Source organism: Pseudophryne corroboree, chromosome 1 (genome assembly GCF_028390025.1).
Source record: "Pseudophryne corroboree isolate aPseCor3 chromosome 1, aPseCor3.hap2, whole genome shotgun sequence".
Taxonomy (NCBI): domain Eukaryota; kingdom Metazoa; phylum Chordata; class Amphibia; order Anura; family Myobatrachidae; genus Pseudophryne; species Pseudophryne corroboree.
Window position 1 is genome coordinate 394,689,873 of NC_086444.1, and position 18,682 is coordinate 394,708,554.

Genomic DNA, 18,682 nt, shown 5'->3' on the forward strand with positions numbered 1-18,682 from the left:
ACACCACTGATCAGAAGACTGAAAAAGCGTTATCTTGCTTGAAAAGAACAGCATTACAATTACTTACCTCATTTTTCAAGACAAGAGTCATGCCTAGTTCTTGAAGTACAGTAATCTCCAAATGGGAAAATATTGGGTCAAAAATATAGCACTGGTGTCTTGGGATCTGAAAGAAGACCAAAACACTAAAATTATTTCAAGAAGCAGATCAGCTCTCCTTATCGTCTTGTAAATTTGTCTTATGAATCCTTCATATCTCAGGAAAACCAACACAGTGACAATGACATGCTACATTCTAAGATAAACAGTAAAATCTTGCATCAGACAAATTATATGCCCTAATAGAGCTTTCAGTTTTGGAATTTACATCTAGTGATGCTGAAACAGCCAATAACAAATATGAATGGTGTTTATGGCACCCATAATGCAACTCTTTCAAAGAGACTAAAAGATAATGAAAAACTCATCTAAAAAAGGATTATTTTGTGTATTGTCAATAAAAACATCTGAACAAACTACAATAATGGAATAGTTCAATTTCAAAGATTTGACAATTAAAATAAAAATACTACAACTAAAAATGAAGCTTTCATTCCTTATGCTGGGCATACATTGTCAGATGAAATGCCTATCAGACCGACCCTGCCGATGTCTGGGACATACACCGTGAGATCTCTTACAGTGCATGTCACGTGCTATCGGCGCCCCGCCCTGGGGAGGAGACATTTCCCCTTTCCTTCCCATGTGAAGGAACAGGAGAATGTCCGTTGGTCTGCTGCAGTAGGGCATACACTGTCCGATGTGGCCAACCGGACACTTTGAATATATAAAACGGTGGGGCATGCTGGACAATCCGGCATGCCCAACCGATCTATATTATCGGGTGGGTCGGCAACATACACACTGCAATTATCTGGCCAATCTGCTGATATGGGGCAGATCAGCCAGATAACTGTAGCGTGTAAGCCCAGCATTAATGATGGTAACAATTACACTATACTGTACATTCTGCAGTACTGCGATTTGTCCACATTATTTCAAGCTCTCACCTTAAAAAGTTCCAGGATCAAAAGTAAGAAGGCCATTTGGTGTCGCGATATAACACACGATGTAAAGTTTCCCAGACCATAGCACACACAGTCAATATATTGGAGAGCGCTGGAGGGAGATTCCTTGAGTTGCAGAGTTTTCATTAGATTGTCACTACCACAGTTGTGCCCTGCAGTCAATTGAGCTATTTGCTGACATTTTTTAAGACAGCCTACAAGAAATATAAGTGTAAAGTTGGTGACTAGTAAAACTGTATAACAATTGTGATACTGTGCTACAAAATGCGCTTTTGTTGGTCACATGACTACATTGAAAACAGGAATAATTTGCATGTTAGAAGATGTTCTCATAATGGTGGTCATTCCGAGTTGTTCGCTCGTTATTTTTTTCTCGCAACGGAGCGAATAGTCGCTAATGCGCATGCGCAGTGCGACTGCGCCAAGTAAATTTGCTATGCAGTTAGGTTTTTTACTCACGGCATTACAAGGTTTTTTCTTCGTTCTGGTGATAGTAATGTGATTGACAGGAAGTGGGTGTTTCTGGGCGGAAACTGGCCGTTTTATGGGTGTGTGTGAAAAAACGCTACCGTTTCTGGGAAAAACGCGGGAATGGCTGGAGAAACGGGGGAGTACCTGGGCGAACGCTGGGTGTGTTTGTGACGTCAAACCAGGAACGAAACTGACTGAACTGATCGCAGATGCCGAGTAAGTGTGGAGCTACTCAGAAACTGCTAAGAAGTGTCTATTCGCAATTCTGCTAATCTTTCGTTCGCAATTTTGATAAGCTAAGATTCACTCCCAGTAGGCGGCGGTTTAGCGTGTGCAAAGCTGCTAAAAGCAGCTTGCGAGCGAACAACTCGGAATGACCCCCAATGTGCACAACCTAATATAATCTTCCATTCACACCAATTAAAATGAATTAAATTTTGATCATTCAGATAAGTCGTTTTGGTGGGGACTGTAACTCTAAGAAATAATAAGATTTTACTCACCGATAAATCTATTTCTCGTAGTCCGTAGTGGATGCTGGGACTCCGTAAGGACCATGGGGAATAGCGGCTCCGCAGGAGACAGGGCACAAGAATAAAAGCTTTAGGATCAGGTGGTGTGCACTGGCTCCTCCCCATATGACCCTCCTCCAAGCCTCAGTTAGGATACTGTGCCCGGACGAGCGTACATAATAAGGAAGGATATTGAATCCCGGGTAAGACTCATACCAGCCACACCAATCACACCGTACAACTCGTGATCTGAACCCAGTTAACAGTATGATAAACGAAAGGAGCCTCTGAAAAGATGGCTCACAACAATAATAACCCGAATTTTGTAACAATAACTATATACAAGTATTGCAGACAATCCGCACTTGGGATGGGCGCCCAGCATCCACTACGGACTACGAGAAATAGATTTATCGGTGAGTAAAATCTTATTTTCTCTGACGTCCTAGTGGATGCTGGGACTCCGTAAGGACCATGGGGATTATACCAAAGCTCCCAAACGGGCGGGAGAGTGCGGATGACTCTGCAGCACCGAATGAGAGAACTCCAGGTCCTCCTCAGCCAGGGTATCAAATTTGTAGAATTTAGCAAACGTGTTTGCCCCTGACCAAGTAGCTGCTCGGCAAAGTTGTAAAGCCGAGACCCCTCGGGCAGCCGCCCAAGATGAGCCCACTTTCCTTGTGGAATGGGCTTTTACAGATTTTGGCTGTGGCAGGCCTGCCACAGAATGTGCAAGCTGAATTGTACTACGAATCCAACGAGCAATCGTCTGCTTAGAAGCAGGAGCACCCAGCTTGTTGGGTGCATACAGGATAAACAGCGAGTCAGATTTTCTGACTCCAGCCGTCCTGGAAACATATATTTTCAGGGCCCTGACAACGTCAAGCAACTTGGAGTCCTCCAAGTCTCTAGTAGCCGCAGGTACCACAATAGGTTGGTTCATGTGAAATGCAGAAACCACCTTAGGGAGAAATTGAGGACGAGTCCTCAATTCTGCCCTGTCAGAATGAAAAATTAAGTAAGGGCTTTTATATGATAAAGCCGCCAATTCTGACACACGCCTGGCTGAAGCCAGGGCTAACAGCATCGACACCTTCCATGTGAGATATTTTAAGTCCACAGTGGTGAGTGGTTCAAACCAATGTGACTTTAGGAAACTCAAAACAACATTGAGATCCCAAGGTGCCACTGGAGGCACAAAAGGAGGCTGTATATGCAGTACCCCTTTTACAAATGTCTGAACTTCAGGCACGGAAGCCAGTTCTTTCTGGAAGAAAATCGACAGGGCCGAAATTTGAACCTTAATGGACCCTAATTTTAGGCCCATAGACAGTCCTGTTTGCAGGAAATGGAGGAAACGACCCAGTTGAAATTCCTCTGTAGGGGCCTTCTTGGCCTCACACCACGCAACATATTTTCGCCAAATGCGGTGATAATGTTTTGCGGTTACATCCTTCCTGGCTTTGATCAGGGTAGGGATGACTTCATCTGGAATGCCTTTTTCCTTCAGGATCCGGCGTTCAACCGCCATGCCGTCAAACGCAGCCGCGGTAAGTCTTGGAACAGACAAGGCCCCTGCTGGAGCAGGTCCTTTCTTAGAGGTAGAGGCCACGGGTCTTCCGTGAGCATCTCTTGAAGTTCCGGGTACCAAGTCCTTCTTGGCCAATCCGGAACCACGAGTATAGTTCTTACTCCTCTCCTTCTTATGATTCTCAGTACTTTTGGTATGAGAGGCAGAGGAGGGAACACATACACTGACTGGTACACCCACGGTGTTACCAGAGCGTCCACCGCTATTGCCTGAGGGTCCCTTGACCTGGCGCAATACCTGTCTAGTTTTTTGTTTAGACGGGACGCCAACATGAACACTGCTGACAGTGCTATCACATGATTTTCCGCCCAGCGAAGAATCCTTGCAGCTTCTGCCATTGCCCTCCTGCTTCTCGTGTCGCCCTGTCTGTTTACGTGGGCGACTGACGTGATGTTGTCCGATTGGATCAATACCGCCTGACCCTGAAGCAGGGGTTTCGCTTGACTTAGGGCATTGTAAATGGCCCTTAGTTCCAGAATGTTTATATGAAGAGATGTTTCCATGCTTGACCACAAGCCCTGGAAATTTCTTCCCTGTGTGACTGCTCCCCAGCCTCTCAGGCTGGCATCCGTGGTCACCAGGATCCATTCCTGAATGCCAAATCTGCGGCCCTCTAGTAGATGAGCACTCTGCAGCCACCACAGAAGAGACACCCTTGTCCTTGGCGACAGGGTTATCCGCTGATGCATCTGAAGATGCGATCCGGACCATTTGTCCAGTAGATCCCACTGAAACGTTCTTGCATGGAATCTTCCGAATGGAATCGCTTCGTAAGAAGCCACCATTTTTCCCAGGACCCTCGTGCACTGATGCACTGACACCTGGCCTGGTTTTAGGAGGTTCCTGACTAGCTCGGATAACTCCCTGGCCTTCTCCTCCGGGAGAAACACCTTCTTCTGGACTGTTTCCATAATCATTCCTAGGAACAGTAGATGTGTCGTTGGAATCAGCTGCGATTTTGGAATATTTAGGATCCACCCGTGCTGACGTAACACTACCTGAGATAGTGCTACTCCGATTTCTAACTGTTCCCTGGACCTTGCCCTTATCAGGAGATCGTCCAAGTAAGGGATAATTAAAATGCCTTTTCTTCGAAGAAGAATCATCATTTCGGCCATTACCTTGGTAAAGACCCGAGGTGCCGTGGACAACCCAAACGGCAGCGTCTGAAACTGATAATGACAGTTTTGTACTACAAACCTGAGGTACCCTTGGTGAGAAGGGTAGATTGGGACGTGGAGATAAGCATCTTTGATGTCCAGAGACACCATATAGTCCCCTTCTTCCAGGTTCGCTATCACTGCTCTGAGTGACTCCATCTTGAATTTGAACCTTTTTATGTAAGTGTTCAAGGATTTCAGATTTAAAATTGGTCTCACCGAGCCGTCCGGCTTCGGTACCACAAACAGCGTGGAATAATACCCCTTTCCTTGTTGTAGGAGGGGTACCTTGATTATCACCTGCTGGGAATACAGCTTGTGAATGGCTTCCAAAACTGCCTCCCTGTCGGAGGGAGACTTTGGTAGAGCAGACTTCAGGAACCGGCGAGGGGGAAACGCCTCGAATTCCAGTTTGTACCCCTGCGATACTACCTGTAGAATCCAGGGGTCCACTTGCGAGTGAGCCCACTGCGCGTTGAAATTCTTGAGACGGGCCCCCACCGTCTCTGAGTCTGCTTGTAAAGCCCCAGCGTCATGCTGAAGACTTGGCAGAAGCAGGGGAGGGCTTCTGCTCCTGGGAAGCGGCTGCATGGTGCAGTCTTTTTCCCCTTCCTCTGCCCCGGGGCAGAAATGAGTGGCCTTTTGCTCGCTTGTACTTATGGGAACGAAAGGACTGAGTTTGAAAAGACGGTGTCTTTTTCTGCTGATGTGAGGTGACCTGGGGTAAAAAGGTGGACTTTCCAGCCGTTGCCGTGGCCACCAGGTCCGATAGACCAGCCCCAAATAAGTCCTCCCCTTTATACGGCAATACTTCCATATGTCGTTTGGAATCCGCATCCCCTGACCACTGTCGCGTCCATAATGCTCTTCTGGCAGAAATGGACATAGCACTTACTCTTGATGCCAGAGTGCAAATATCCCTCTGTGCATCACGCATATATAGTAATGCATCCTTCAAATGCTCTATAGTTAACAATATATTGTCCCTGTCCAGGGTATCAATATTTTCAGTCAGGGAATCCGACCACGCGACTCCAGCACTGCACATCCAGGCTGAAGCGATAGCTGGTCGCAGTATAACACCAGTATGTGTGTATATACTTTTTAGGATATTTTCCAGCCTTCTATCAGCTGGTTCTTTGAGGGTGGCCGCATCAGGAGACGGTAACGCTACTTGTTTAGATAAACGTGTGAGCGCTTTATCTACCCTAGGGGGTGTTTCCCAACGCGCCCTAACCTCTGGCGGGAAAGGGTATAGTGCCAATAATTTATTAGAAATTAGCAGTTTTTTGTCGGGGGAAACCCACGCTTTATCACACACCTCATTTAATTCATCTGACTCAGGAAAAACTATTGGTAGTTTTTTCACACCCCACATAATACCCTTCTTTGTGGTACTTGTAGTGTCAGAAATGTTCAATGCCTCCTTCATTGCCGTGATCATGTAACGTGTGGCCCTACTGGACATTACGTTTGTCTCCTCACCGTCGACACTAGACTCAGTATCTGTGTCTGGGTCTGTGTCGACCCACTGAGGTAACGGGCGTTTTAGGGCCCCTGACGGTGTCTGAGACGCCTGGACAGGCACTAATTGATTTGCCGGCTGTCTCATGTCGTCAACAGTTTTTTGCAAAGTGCTGACATTGTCACGTAATTCTTTAAATACGATCATCCAGTCAGGTGTCGACTCCCTAGGGGGTGACATCACTAACCCAGGCAATTGCTCCGCCTCCACATCATTTTCCTCCTCATACATGTCGACACACACGTACCGACACACAGCACACACACCGGGAATGCTCTGATAGAGGACAGGACCCCACCAGCCCTTTGGAGAGACAGAGGGAGAGTTTGCCAGCACACACCAAGCGCTATAAATATATATACAGGGATAACCTTATATAAGTGTTACTCCCTTTTATAGCTGCTGTTTTTATTATTAGCTGCCAATAGTGCCCCCCCTTCTCTTTTTTACCCTGATTCTGTAGCAGGTCTGCAGGGGAGAGTCAGGGAGCCGTCCTTCCAGCGAAGCTGTGAGGGAAAATGGCGCTTGTGTGCTGAGGAGATAGGCTCCGCCCCTTCACGACGTCCTTATCTCCCGCTCTTTTCTGGAAAAATGGCAGGGGTTAAATACATCCATATAGCCCAGGAGCTATATGTGATGTATTTCTTTTTGCCAACCTAAGGTATATCTGTTATATTGCGTCTCAGGGCGCTCCCCCCCCAGCGCCCTGCACCCTCAGTGACCGGAGTGTGAAGTGTGCTGAGAGCAATGGCGCACAGCTGCAGTGCTGTGCGCTACCTTAGTTGAAGACAGGACCGTCTTCTGCCGCCGATTTTACCGGACCTCTTCGCTCTTCTGGCTCTGTAAGGGGGCCGGCGGCGCGGCTCCGGGACCCATCCAGGCTGAACCTGTGATCGTCCCTCTGGAGCTAATGTCCAGTAGCCTAAGAAACCCAATCCACTCTGCACGCAGGTGAGTTCGTTTCTTCTCCCCTTAGTCCAACGATGCAGTGAGCCTGTTGCCAGCAGGACTCACTGAAAATAAAAAACCTAAAATAAACTTTTATTCTAAGCAGCTCAGGAGAGCCACCTAGCCTGCACCCTTCTCGTTCGGGCACAAAAATCTAACTGAGGCTTGGAGGAGGGTCATAGGGGGAGGAGCCAGTGCACATCACCTGATCCTAAAGCTTTTATTCTTGTGCCCTGTCTCCTGCGGAGCCGCTATTCCCCATGGTCCTTACGGAGTCCCAGCATCCACTAGGACGTCAGAGAAAATAGGATTTTGGTACCTACCGGTTTATCCTTTTCTCTTAGTCCGTAGAGGATGCTGGGGACTCCAAAAGGACCATGGGGTATAGACGGATCCGCAGGAGCTTGGGCACACTATAAAGACTTAAACTGGGTGTGAACCGGCTCCTCCCTCTATGCCCCTCCTCCAGACCTCAGTTAGAAAACTGTGCCCAGGAGAGATGGACATTTCGAGGAAAGAATTTATTGTTATAAACCCGGCGAGTGTCATACCAGCTCACACCTCAAACCCACCGCAGAGCGTGGCATTCAGTAGAATACCAGCCAACGGCATGAACAAAACCCAGCCAGATGCTGATAGAATATGTAACACAAAGTGTGTGTCCACATAAGCAAAAATAAGACCCCGCATGCCATGGCATGAACAACGGTATCAACCGCCTGACAGAAAAAACACCACCAGGGTGTAACCAAAAGCAATAACTGCAGACACAGTACGCACTGGGACGGGCGCCCAGCATCCTCTACGGACTAAGAGAAAAGGATTTACCGGTAGGTACCAAAATCCTATTTTCTCATACGTCCTAGAGGATGCTGGGGACTCCAAAAGAACCATGGAGTTTATACCAAAGCTCCAAAACGGGCGGGAGAGTGCGGACGACTCTGCAGCACCGAATGAGCAACAAAGGTCCCCAAAAAACAGGGCATCAAACTTGCAGAGCATAGCAAAAGCGTTTGATCCCGACCCAGAATCCGCTCGGCAAAGCTGAGCCGCCGAAACTCCTCGGGCATCAGCCCAAGAAGAGCCCATCTTTCCACTAGAATGGGCCTCCACCAACTTCGGTAACGGCAATCCAGCCGTAGAACGAACATGCCAAACCGCATCACAGCTTCAGCGTGAAACAGACTGCAGAACGCAGTCTCCCAAACCATGTTGGGAACATACCAGACAAACAGAGCCTCTGTTTCTCCAAACTGAGCCAAAATTGGCGACCTACATACTCAAAACCCTGGATAGATCGAGGGAATTTGAATCAGCTAATGCCTAATTAACCACCGGCATCAAAATAGGCCGATTTCTGCGAAACCCAGAAACCACTCTTGGTAGAACTACCAAGCGAGTACTCAATTCCTCTCTATCCACCTGAAAGATCAACAAAGCACTCGTGAGACAAAACCACCACTTCCGACACCCGCTTTGCGGACGTCAAAGCCAATAGCATGACCACTTTCCAAGAGAGAAATCTTGTAAAGAAACTTATTAGGCTTATATTCACACCGGCTAGTAAAGTATGGATAAGCGCGACCTATCTGAAAGTCTGCCATAGGAGCCCTCCTGGATACACCCAAGACACATAACTACTCCAACTACAGTGGTAACACTTTACCATTAGTTCTCTCCTAGCCTGAAGAATTGAGGAAACGACCTCACTGGGAACACTCGTTCGGCTTAGGATATGGCATTCAATCGCCCCACCGTCAGACGCAGCCACGGTAAGTCATGCTACACGCCGTGATCTTGTTGTAACATAACTTCACGTAGAAGAAGAGGGCAGTAATCTTCTATGAGTAAACCATGAAAAACTGGATAGCCAACCCTCGCTGACTAGACCGGATTCAAGAGGATCACCGGAACCTTTGATTCTCTTACGCTTACCATCGTCCGAAAAGTGAAAGCGGAGAGGCCACATAGACTGACTAAAAGCACCCACGGTGTCCCGAGGATGGCCCCTTATATATCTTGAGTGTCCCTTGACCTGGAACAATCTCCCCGAGGCCTCTCATTGAGGCGAGACGCCAACATGTCCAATTGCTACACTCCTCAAAGGCTTGGCACGTCTGGGAAAACTTCTCGATGACGACTGAATTTTTTCCAGTTGGAGATCGCGTCAGCAGAGGAAATCTATTTCACCGCCATCCACCTCCGGAACAAAGACTGCTAACATAGCGTTTACCAGACTTCCCACTCAACTGCAAACTGTGCATCTTCCGCCATTGCCGCTTTGCTCCTCGTTCCGCCATAGCGGCTCACTTACGCCCCTGCTGACAAGTCGTCTGGCAGAACTAACACGGGCAGAACACGAAGAATACGGTCGTCGAAAATAGCTCTTAATTCAAGAAAGCTTATAACAGACAAGCTTCCCAACTTGACCTTATGCTCTGGAAATACGTCCCTTGCAAAGGACCGCTTCCCAGCTTCGGAGATCTGTATGCACGGACACCAGGATCTAAACCTGGATCCCGAACCTTTATTCCTCTAGAAGGAGAGAACCGAGCCGACACCACAGGAGCGATGTCCTGGCCGTTAGGATTATATTCCGGTGCATGCGCATGTGAGACCCGGAACACACTTCAACTGGTCCCTTGAACACCACTCTGGTATTAGACCTGCTCACCGAAAAAAACCCTCTTAGGCCGCACCCATCTGTCTTATTAATAGGACATATTGATGAGGTGTCACCTCAAAGCCGATCCAACTCTGGATCCTCAGACCTCTTTCCACAGGAAAAACGCAGAACCTTAACCTGTCAGTATCTACTCCGAAAGCCACTTTCGACCTCTGCGTCGTTGGGAACAACAGTCAATCCCTGTGCCGAAGAACAAGCAGAGAGAAACAACGACTTGCCCCTTTATACAGGGACAATCAGACAATGTCCTGAACCTGACGCACCTCTGTATGGCGTCGCGTACTACGTCCCCTTCCAGAGGGGAACGGCAAGATCTATTAGAAAAAACAGGAAGGGGAAACAACCGTAAGTCAGAATGTCCCCCTTTGGATTCTATAAATAACTCACAGGTCCTAGTCTATTCCTGGACTAACTGAAAATCAGTAGACGAGTGCTCACCGGAGTGAGGACCAGCCCGATAGACTCAGCGACAAGTGGTGGATGTAGTGGAACAGAAAACGACATCCACTTCTGCTAACCTAACAAGGCTGCAGAACACTTACCTTTTCACCTTCCACTGTCTGCACAGAAAAGGAAAAAAAGAACAGTATCGAACCGGTTAAAACGACTGCATCCCACAATAGAATGCGTCACCAACCGTTGCGAAGGAGGCTAACTCACGAAGCTAGACCTACCAGAAGTATCCGCCGAGATTGACTGACCATAGGCCACACCAAACAGCTGTATACCTCCCATCAGCATCTCCCGGAGACATCCTCCGCATTTTTCCGGTCACACCTCCTGCTGTCACGTGGCAGCCTGCTGTAATGTTATACGGTAGAATAAACATAGGCAATGAACACCCGTTCAATACCCGAACACCACAGTCCCTCAAGTGCATATAGTGCGAATACGGTCAAAGTATAGAAATAAAATTTCACTTAGCTGCCTGTGTATGATCCCTTGCGATCGGGCTCTGCGTCGACCAGGAGTTGACTGTCATGATTTCTCTCCGCGTTGTGAAGAGAAGAATATTTGGACTCCTTGAGAGGATCGAAACCAACTCTTCCCGACCAATCTATAGCTTAATCAACAGAGCGATCAGCACATGATAAGAATACCATTATTTTAGCTTTCATGGATATACATCATGTAATACACAATAAAACACACATATCCTAACCATGCATATATAACTTATATCTACATATATACACATATAGATATAACCTATACGCAAGTGGATTGTCCAGACCTGTCAGGTCCCTAGTGACAGTAATGTGTTGCGACTGTGTACGACCATGTACTGACATGCCCCCGATGTGGATCTATCAGGAACGTTATGGTCGACAGAAACTTAGTAAATGTTGACAGCACGGAATAGTAAGTGGGCAAAAATTAATCATAATAACCACGGAATCCCGAGGCGTCTGAGGGAAACATACAAATACAATTCTGATAACACTCCCCCCCCATATACGTATAAAATAAGAATTTACTTACCGATAATTCTATTTCTCATAGTCCGTAGTGGATGCTGGGGACTCCGAAAGGACCATGGGGAATAGCGGCTCCGCAGGAGACTGGGCACAAAAGTAAAAAGCTTTAGGACTACCTGGTGTGCACTGGCTCCTACCCCTATGACCCTCCTCCAAGCCTCAGTTAGGATACTGTGCCCGGACGAGCGTACACAATAAGGAAGGATTTTGAATCCCGGGTAAGACTCATACCAGCCACACCAATCACACCGTATAACTTGTGATCTGAACCCAGTTAACAGCATGATAACAGAAGGAGCCTCTGAAAAGATGGCTCACAACAACAATAACCCGATTTTTGTAACGATAACTATGTACAAGTAATGCAGACAATCCGCACTTGGGATGGGCGCCCAGCATCCACTACGGACTATGAGAAATAGAATTATCGGTAAGTAAATTCTTATTTTCTCTAACGTCCTAGTGGATGCTGGGGACTCCGAAAGGACCATGGGGATTATACCAAAGCTCCCAAACGGGTGGGAGAGTGCGGATGACTCTGCAGCACCGAATGAGAGAACTCCTGGTCCTCCTCAGCCAGGGTATCAAATTTGTAGAATTTAGCAGACGTGTTTGCCCCTGACCAAGTAGCTGCTCGGCAAAGTTGTAACGCCGAGACCCCTCGGGCAGCCGCCCAAGATGAGCCCACTTTCCGTGTGGAATGGGCTTTTACAGATTTTGGCTGTGGCAGGCCTGCCACAGAATGTGCAAGCTGAATTGTACTACAAATCCAACGAGCAATCGTCTGCTTAGAAGCAGGAGCACCCAGCTTGTTGGGTGCATACAGGATAAACAGCGAGTCAGATTTTCTGACTCCAGCCGTCCTGGAAACATATATTTTCAGGGCCCTGACTACGTCCAGCAACTTGGAATCCTCCAAGTCCCTAGTAGCCGCAGGCACCACAATAGGCTGGTTTAAGTGAAATGCTGAAACCACCTTAGGGAGAAATTGAGGACGAGTCCTCAATTCTGCCCTGTCCGTATGAAAAATTAGGTAAGGGCTTTTATAAGATAAAGCCGCCAACTCTGATACACGCCTGGCTGAAGCCAGGGCTAACAGCATTACCACTTTCCATGTGAGATATTTTAAGTCCACAGTGGTGAGTGGTTCAAACCAATGTGATTTTAGGAATCCCAAAAACTACATTGAGATCCCAAGGTGCCACTGGAGGCACAAAAGGAGGCTGTATATGCAGTACTCCCTTGACAAACGTCTGAACTTCAGGAACAGAAGCTAGTTCTTTTTGGAAGAATATTGACAGGGCCGAAATTTGAACCTTAATGGACCCTAATTTGAGGCCCATAGACAGTCCTGTTTGCAGGAAATGCAGGAATCGGCCTAGTTGAAATTCCTCTGTAGGGGCCTTCCTGGCCTCGCACCACGCAACATATTTACGCCAAATACGGTGATAATGTTGTACGGTTACATCCTTCCTGGCTTTGATCAGGGTAGGGATGACTTCATCCGGAATGCCTTTTTCCTTCAGGATCCGGCGTTCAACCGCCATGCCGTCAAACGCAGCCGCGGTAAGTCTTGGAACAGACATGGTCCCTGCTGGAGCAGGTCCTTTCTTAGAGGTAGAGGCCACGGGTCTTCCGTGAGCATCTCTTGAATTTCCGGGTACCAAGTCCTTCTTGGCCAATCCGGAGCCACGAGTATAGTCTTTACTCCTCTCCTTCTTATGATTCTCAGTACTTTTGGTATGAGAGGAAGAGGAGGGAACACATACACTGACTGGTACACCCACGGTGTTACCAGAGCGTCCACAGCTATTGCCTGAGGGTCCCGTGACCTGGCGCATTATCTGTCCAGTTTTTTGTTGAGGCGGGACGCCATCATGTCCACCTTTGGTTTTTCCCAACGGTTGACAATCATGTGGAAGACTTCTGGGTGAAGTCCCCACTCCCCCGGGTGAAGATCGTGTCTGCTGAGGAAGTCTGCTTCACAGTTGTCCACTCCCGGAATGAACACTGCTGATAGTGCTATCACATGATTTTCCGCCCAGCGAAGAATCCTTGCCACTTCCGTCATTGCCCTCCTGCTTCTTGTGCCGCCCTGTCTGTTTACGTGGGCGACTGCCGTGATGTTGTCCGACTGGATCAACACCGGCTGACCCTGAAGCAGAGGCCTTGCCTGACTTAGGGCATTGTAAATGGCCCTTAGTTCCAGGATATTTATGTGAAGTGATGTTTCCATGCTTGACCACAAGCCCTGGAAATTTCTTCCCTGTGTGACTGCTCCCCAGCCTCTCAGGCTGGCATCCGTGGTCACCAGGACCCAATCCTGAATGCCGAATCAGCGGCCCTCTAGGAGATGAGCACTCTGTAACCACCACAGGAGAGACACCCTTGTCCTTGGAGACAGTGTTATCCGCTGATGCATTTGAAGATGCGATCCGGACCATTTGTCCAGCAGATCCCACTGAAAAGTTCTTGCGTGGAATCTGCCGAATGGAATCGCTTCGTAAGAAGCCACCATCTTTCCAGGGACCCTTGTGCATTGATGCACTGACACTTTTCCTGGTCTTAGGAGGTTCCTGACTAGGTCGGATAACTCCCTGGCTTTCTCTTCCGGGAGAAACACCTTTTTCTGTACTGTGTCCAGAATCATCCCTAGGAACAGCAGACGTGTCGTCGGAATCAGCTGCGATTTTGGAATATTTAGAATCCATCCGTGCTGTCGTAGTACTACTTGAGATAGTGCTACTCCGACCTCTAACTGTTCTCTGGACCTTGCCCTTATCAGGAGATCGTCCAAGTAAGGGATAATTAAGACGCCTTTTCTTCGAAGAAGAATCATCATTTCGGCCATTACCTTGGTAAAGACCCGGGGTGCCGTGGACAATCCAAACGGCAGCGTCTGAAACTGATAGTGACAGTTCTGTACCACAAACCTGAGGTACCCTTGGTGAGAAGGGCAAATTGGGACATGGAGGTAAGCATCCTTGATGTCCAGAGACACCATATAGTCCCCTTCTTCCAGGTTCGCTATCACTGCTCTGAGTGACTCCATCTTGAACTTGAACCTTTTTATGTAAGTGTTCAAGGATTTCAGATTTAAAATGGGTCTCACCGAGCCGTCCGGCTTCGGTACCACAAACAGCGTGGAATAATACCCCTTTCCCTGTTGTAGGAGGGGTACCTTGATTATCACCTGCTGGGAATACAGCTTGTGAATGGCTTCCAATACCGCCTCCCTGTCGGGGGGAGACGTTGGTAAAGCAGACTTCAGGAACCGGCGAGGGGGAGACGTCTCGAATTCCAATTTGTACCCCTGAGATACTACCTGCAGGATCCAGGGGTCCACTTGCGAGTGAGCCCACTGCGCGCTGAAATTTTTGAGACGGGCCCCCACAGTGTCTGAGTCCGCTTGTAAGGCCCCAGCGTCATGCTGAGGACTTGGCAGAAGCGGGGGAGGGCTTCTGTTCGTGGGAAGAGGCTGTCTGCTGCAGTCTTTTTCCCCTTCCTCTGCCCCGGGGCAGATATGAGTGGCCTTTTGCCCGCTTGCCCTTATGGGGACGAAAGGACTGAGCCTGAAAAGACGGTATCTTTTTCTGCTGCGAGGTGACTTGGGGTAAAAAGGTGGATTTCCCAGCCGTTGCCGTGGCCACCAGGTCCGATAGACCGACCCCAAATAAGTCCTCCCCTTTATACGGCAATACTTCCATATGCCGTTTGGAATCCGCATCCCCTGACCACTGTCGCGTCCATAATCCTCTTCTGGCAGAAATGGACATCGCACTTACTCTTGATGCCAGAGTGCAAATATCCCTCTGTGCATCTCGCATATATAGAAATGCATCCTTTAAATGCTCTATAGTCAATAATATATTGTCCCTGTCCAGGGTATCAATATTTTCAGTCAGGGAATCCGACCAAGCCACCCCAGCACTGCACATCCAGGCTGAGGCGATTGCTGGTCGCAGTATAATACCAGTATGTGTGTATATACTTTTTAGGATATTTTCCAGCTTCCTATCAGCTGGTTCCTTGAGGGCGGCCGTATCAGGAGACGGTAACGCCACTTGTTTTGATAAGCGTGTGAGCGCCTTATCTACCCTAGGGGGTGTTTCCCAACGTGCCCTAACCTCTGGCGGGAAAGGGTATAATGCCAATAATTTTTTAGAAATTAGCAGTTTTTTATCGGGGGAAACCCACGCTTCATCACACACCTCATTTAATTCATCTGATTCAGGAAAAACTACGGGTAGTTTTTTCACACCCCACATAATACCCTTTTTTGTGGTACTTGTAGTATCAGAAATGTTCAAAACCTCCTTCATTGCCGTGATCATGTAACGTGTGGCCCTACTGGAAAATACGTTTGTTTCCTCACCGTCGACACTGGAGTCAGTGTCCGTGTCTGTGTCTGTATCGACCTGAGGTAACGGGCGCTTTAGAGCCCCTGACGGTGTTTGAGACACCTGTACAGGTATTAACTGATTTGCCGGCTGTCTCATGTCGTCAACAGTCTTTTGTAAAGTGCTGACACTATCACGTAATTCTTTCCATAAGACCATCCAGTCAGGTGTCGACTCCCTAGGGGGTGACATCACTAACACAGGCAATTGCTCCGCCTCCACACCATTTTCCTCCTCATACATGTCGACACAACGTACCGACACACAGCACACACACACAGGGAATGCTCTGATAGAGGACAGGACCCCACTAGCCCTTTGGGGAGACAGAGGGAGAGTTTGCCAGCACACACCAGAGCGCTATATATATATATATATATATAGGGATAACCTTATATAAGTGTTTTTCCCTAATATAGCTGCTGTATATATTTATATGCCAATTTAGTGCCCCCCCTCTCTTGTTTTACCCTGTTTCTGTAGTGCAGGACTGCAGGGGAGAGTCAGGGAGCCTTCCTCCAACGGAGCTGTGAGGAAAAAATGGCGTCAGTGTGCTGAGGAGATAGGCTCCGCCCCCTTTTCGGCGGCCTTTCTCCCGCTGTTTTATGGAAAAATTGGCAGGGGTTAAATGCATCCATATAGCCCAGGAGCTATATGTGATGTATTTTTTGCCAAAAAAGGTGTTTTTATTGCGTCTCAGGGCGCCCCCCCAGCGCCCTGCACCCTCAGTGACCGAAGTGTGAAGTGTGCTGAGAGCAATGGCGCACAGCTGCGGTGCTGTGCGCTACCTTATTGAAGACAGGACGTCTTCTGCCGCCGATTTTCCGGACCTCTTCAGTCTTCTGGCTCTGTAAGGGGGCCGGCAGCGCGGCTCTGGGACCCATCCATGGCTGGGCCTGTGATCGTCCCTCTGGAGCTAATGTCCAGTAGCCTAAGAAGCCCAATCCACTCTGCACGCAGGTGAGTTCGCTTCTTCTCCCCTTAGTCCCTCGGTGCAGTGAGCCTGTTGCCAGCAGGTCTCACTGAAAATAAAAAACCTACTTTAAACTTTTACACTAAGCAGCTCAGGAGAGCCCCTTAGCCTGCACCCGTCTCGTTCGGGCACAAAAATCTAACTGAGGCTTGGAGGAGGGTCATAGGGGGAGGAGCCAGTGCACACCAGGTAGTCCTAAAGCTTTTTACTTTTGTGCCCAGTCTCCTGCGGAGCCGCTATTCCCCATGGTCCTTTCGGAGTCCCCAGCATCCACTAGGACGTTAGAGAAATATACATATATATAAATAGGTACAAGGCAATAACAGCCTGATAATTCATTACCCAGGAAACACCGTTGATGCCGACAGGGCATCCATAAAACTGTATCTCCCCTATCGTGTTTACTGTTTAAGCACACAAACACCCATTTGCTAATACTTAATTTTCCGAATCAAGTACCGCCATACGCCGGCGAAGCCGACAGTTATCCCCACAGCAGCCCTCAAACCTGCCGACATATGTCGACTAACCAATAGTGGGTACAACAGGGAAAAGTGAATTTATGTAACATAAGAGTGAGCATGCGTCCATCATCAAACATAATGCCATATAAAAACCATATAGCATTAAACACTGTGCCCCCCCCTGGCGGGGATCTGAGGAAAATGGCGCTGCCTCTATGAGGCCTAAGCTCCGCCCCTTCCCGGTGCGCTCAAGCCCGCTCAACATATACATATATATATATATATATATATATAACCTTAACTTTGAGCTGGGGCTTATATACAGGAATCAACCCCCTGTATATACCCCTATATGTACAACGCAGCCCAGGGCGCTCCCCCCCCCCCCGCGCCCACAGAAATCGTCGGTGTGTGGGAGGTGTGTGGGGCACGCTGCGGTGCCCTGGTGGGGTGAAGACACCCGGTGTCCGGGTATGTTCCCCCGTCCGGGATTCAACAAATGCTGCCCAGGGCGCTCCCCCCCAGCGACCTGCACCCATGGAGCCGGCGGCGGTGGGAAACTGGCGCGCCGTGCGCCATTACACGCTGACGGGGGTCCGGGACACGGAGCCCCGGGTCTCCCGCATAACCAAACTGTAATATGCTGCCCAGGGCGCCCCCCCCCCAGCGCCCTGCACCCGGTACAAGGCAATAACAGCCTGATAATTCATTACCCAGGAAACACCGTTGATGCCGACAGGGCATCCATAAAACTGTATCTCCCCTATCGTGTTTACTGTTTAAGCACACAAACACCCATTTGCTAATACTTAATTTTCCGAATCAAGTACCGCCATACGCCGGCGAAGCCGACAGTTATCCCCACAGCAGCCCTCAAACCTGCCGACATATGTCGACTAACCAATAGTGGGTACAACAGGGAAAAGTGAATTTATGTAACATAAGAGTGAGCATGCGTCCATCATCAAACATAATGCCATATAAAAACCATATAGCATTAAACACTGTGCCCCCCCCTGGCGGGGATCTGAGGAAAATGGCGCTGCCTCTATGAGGCCTAAGCTCCGCCCCTTCCCGGTGCGCTCAAGCCCGCTCAACATATACATATATATATATATAACCTTAACTTTGAGCTGGGGCTTATATACAGGAATCAACCCCCTGTATATACCCCTATATGTACAACGCAGCCCAGGGCGCTCCCCCCCCCCCCCCCCGCACCCACAGAAATCGTCGGTGTGTGGGGCACGCTGCGGTGCCCTGGCGGGGTGAAGACACCCGGTGTCCGGGTATGTTCCCCCGTCCGGGATTCAACAAATGCTGCCCAGGGCGCTCCCCCCCAGCGACCTGCAACCATGGAGCCGGCGGCGGTGGGAAACTGGCGCGCCGTGCGCCATTACACGCTGA

General features: G+C 48.7%; 1 protein-coding gene across 7 annotated transcripts in view; it reads right to left on the reverse strand.

The window, feature by feature from the left end:
* SRRD (SRR1 domain containing) overlaps nucleotides 1–18,682 on the reverse strand; it is a 105,182-nt gene that overhangs the window by 53,871 nt on the left and 32,629 nt on the right. For all 7 annotated transcript variants that reach the window (XM_063913200.1, XM_063913201.1, XM_063913198.1 and 4 more), the window contains 2 exons: nucleotides 1,050–1,261; nucleotides 68–166 (listed from right to left, as the gene is read on the reverse strand). In XM_063913200.1, the coding sequence (XP_063769270.1) occupies nucleotides 68–166; nucleotides 1,050–1,261 (311 nt within the window). The remainder of the gene's footprint in view (nucleotides 1–67; nucleotides 167–1,049; nucleotides 1,262–18,682) is intronic.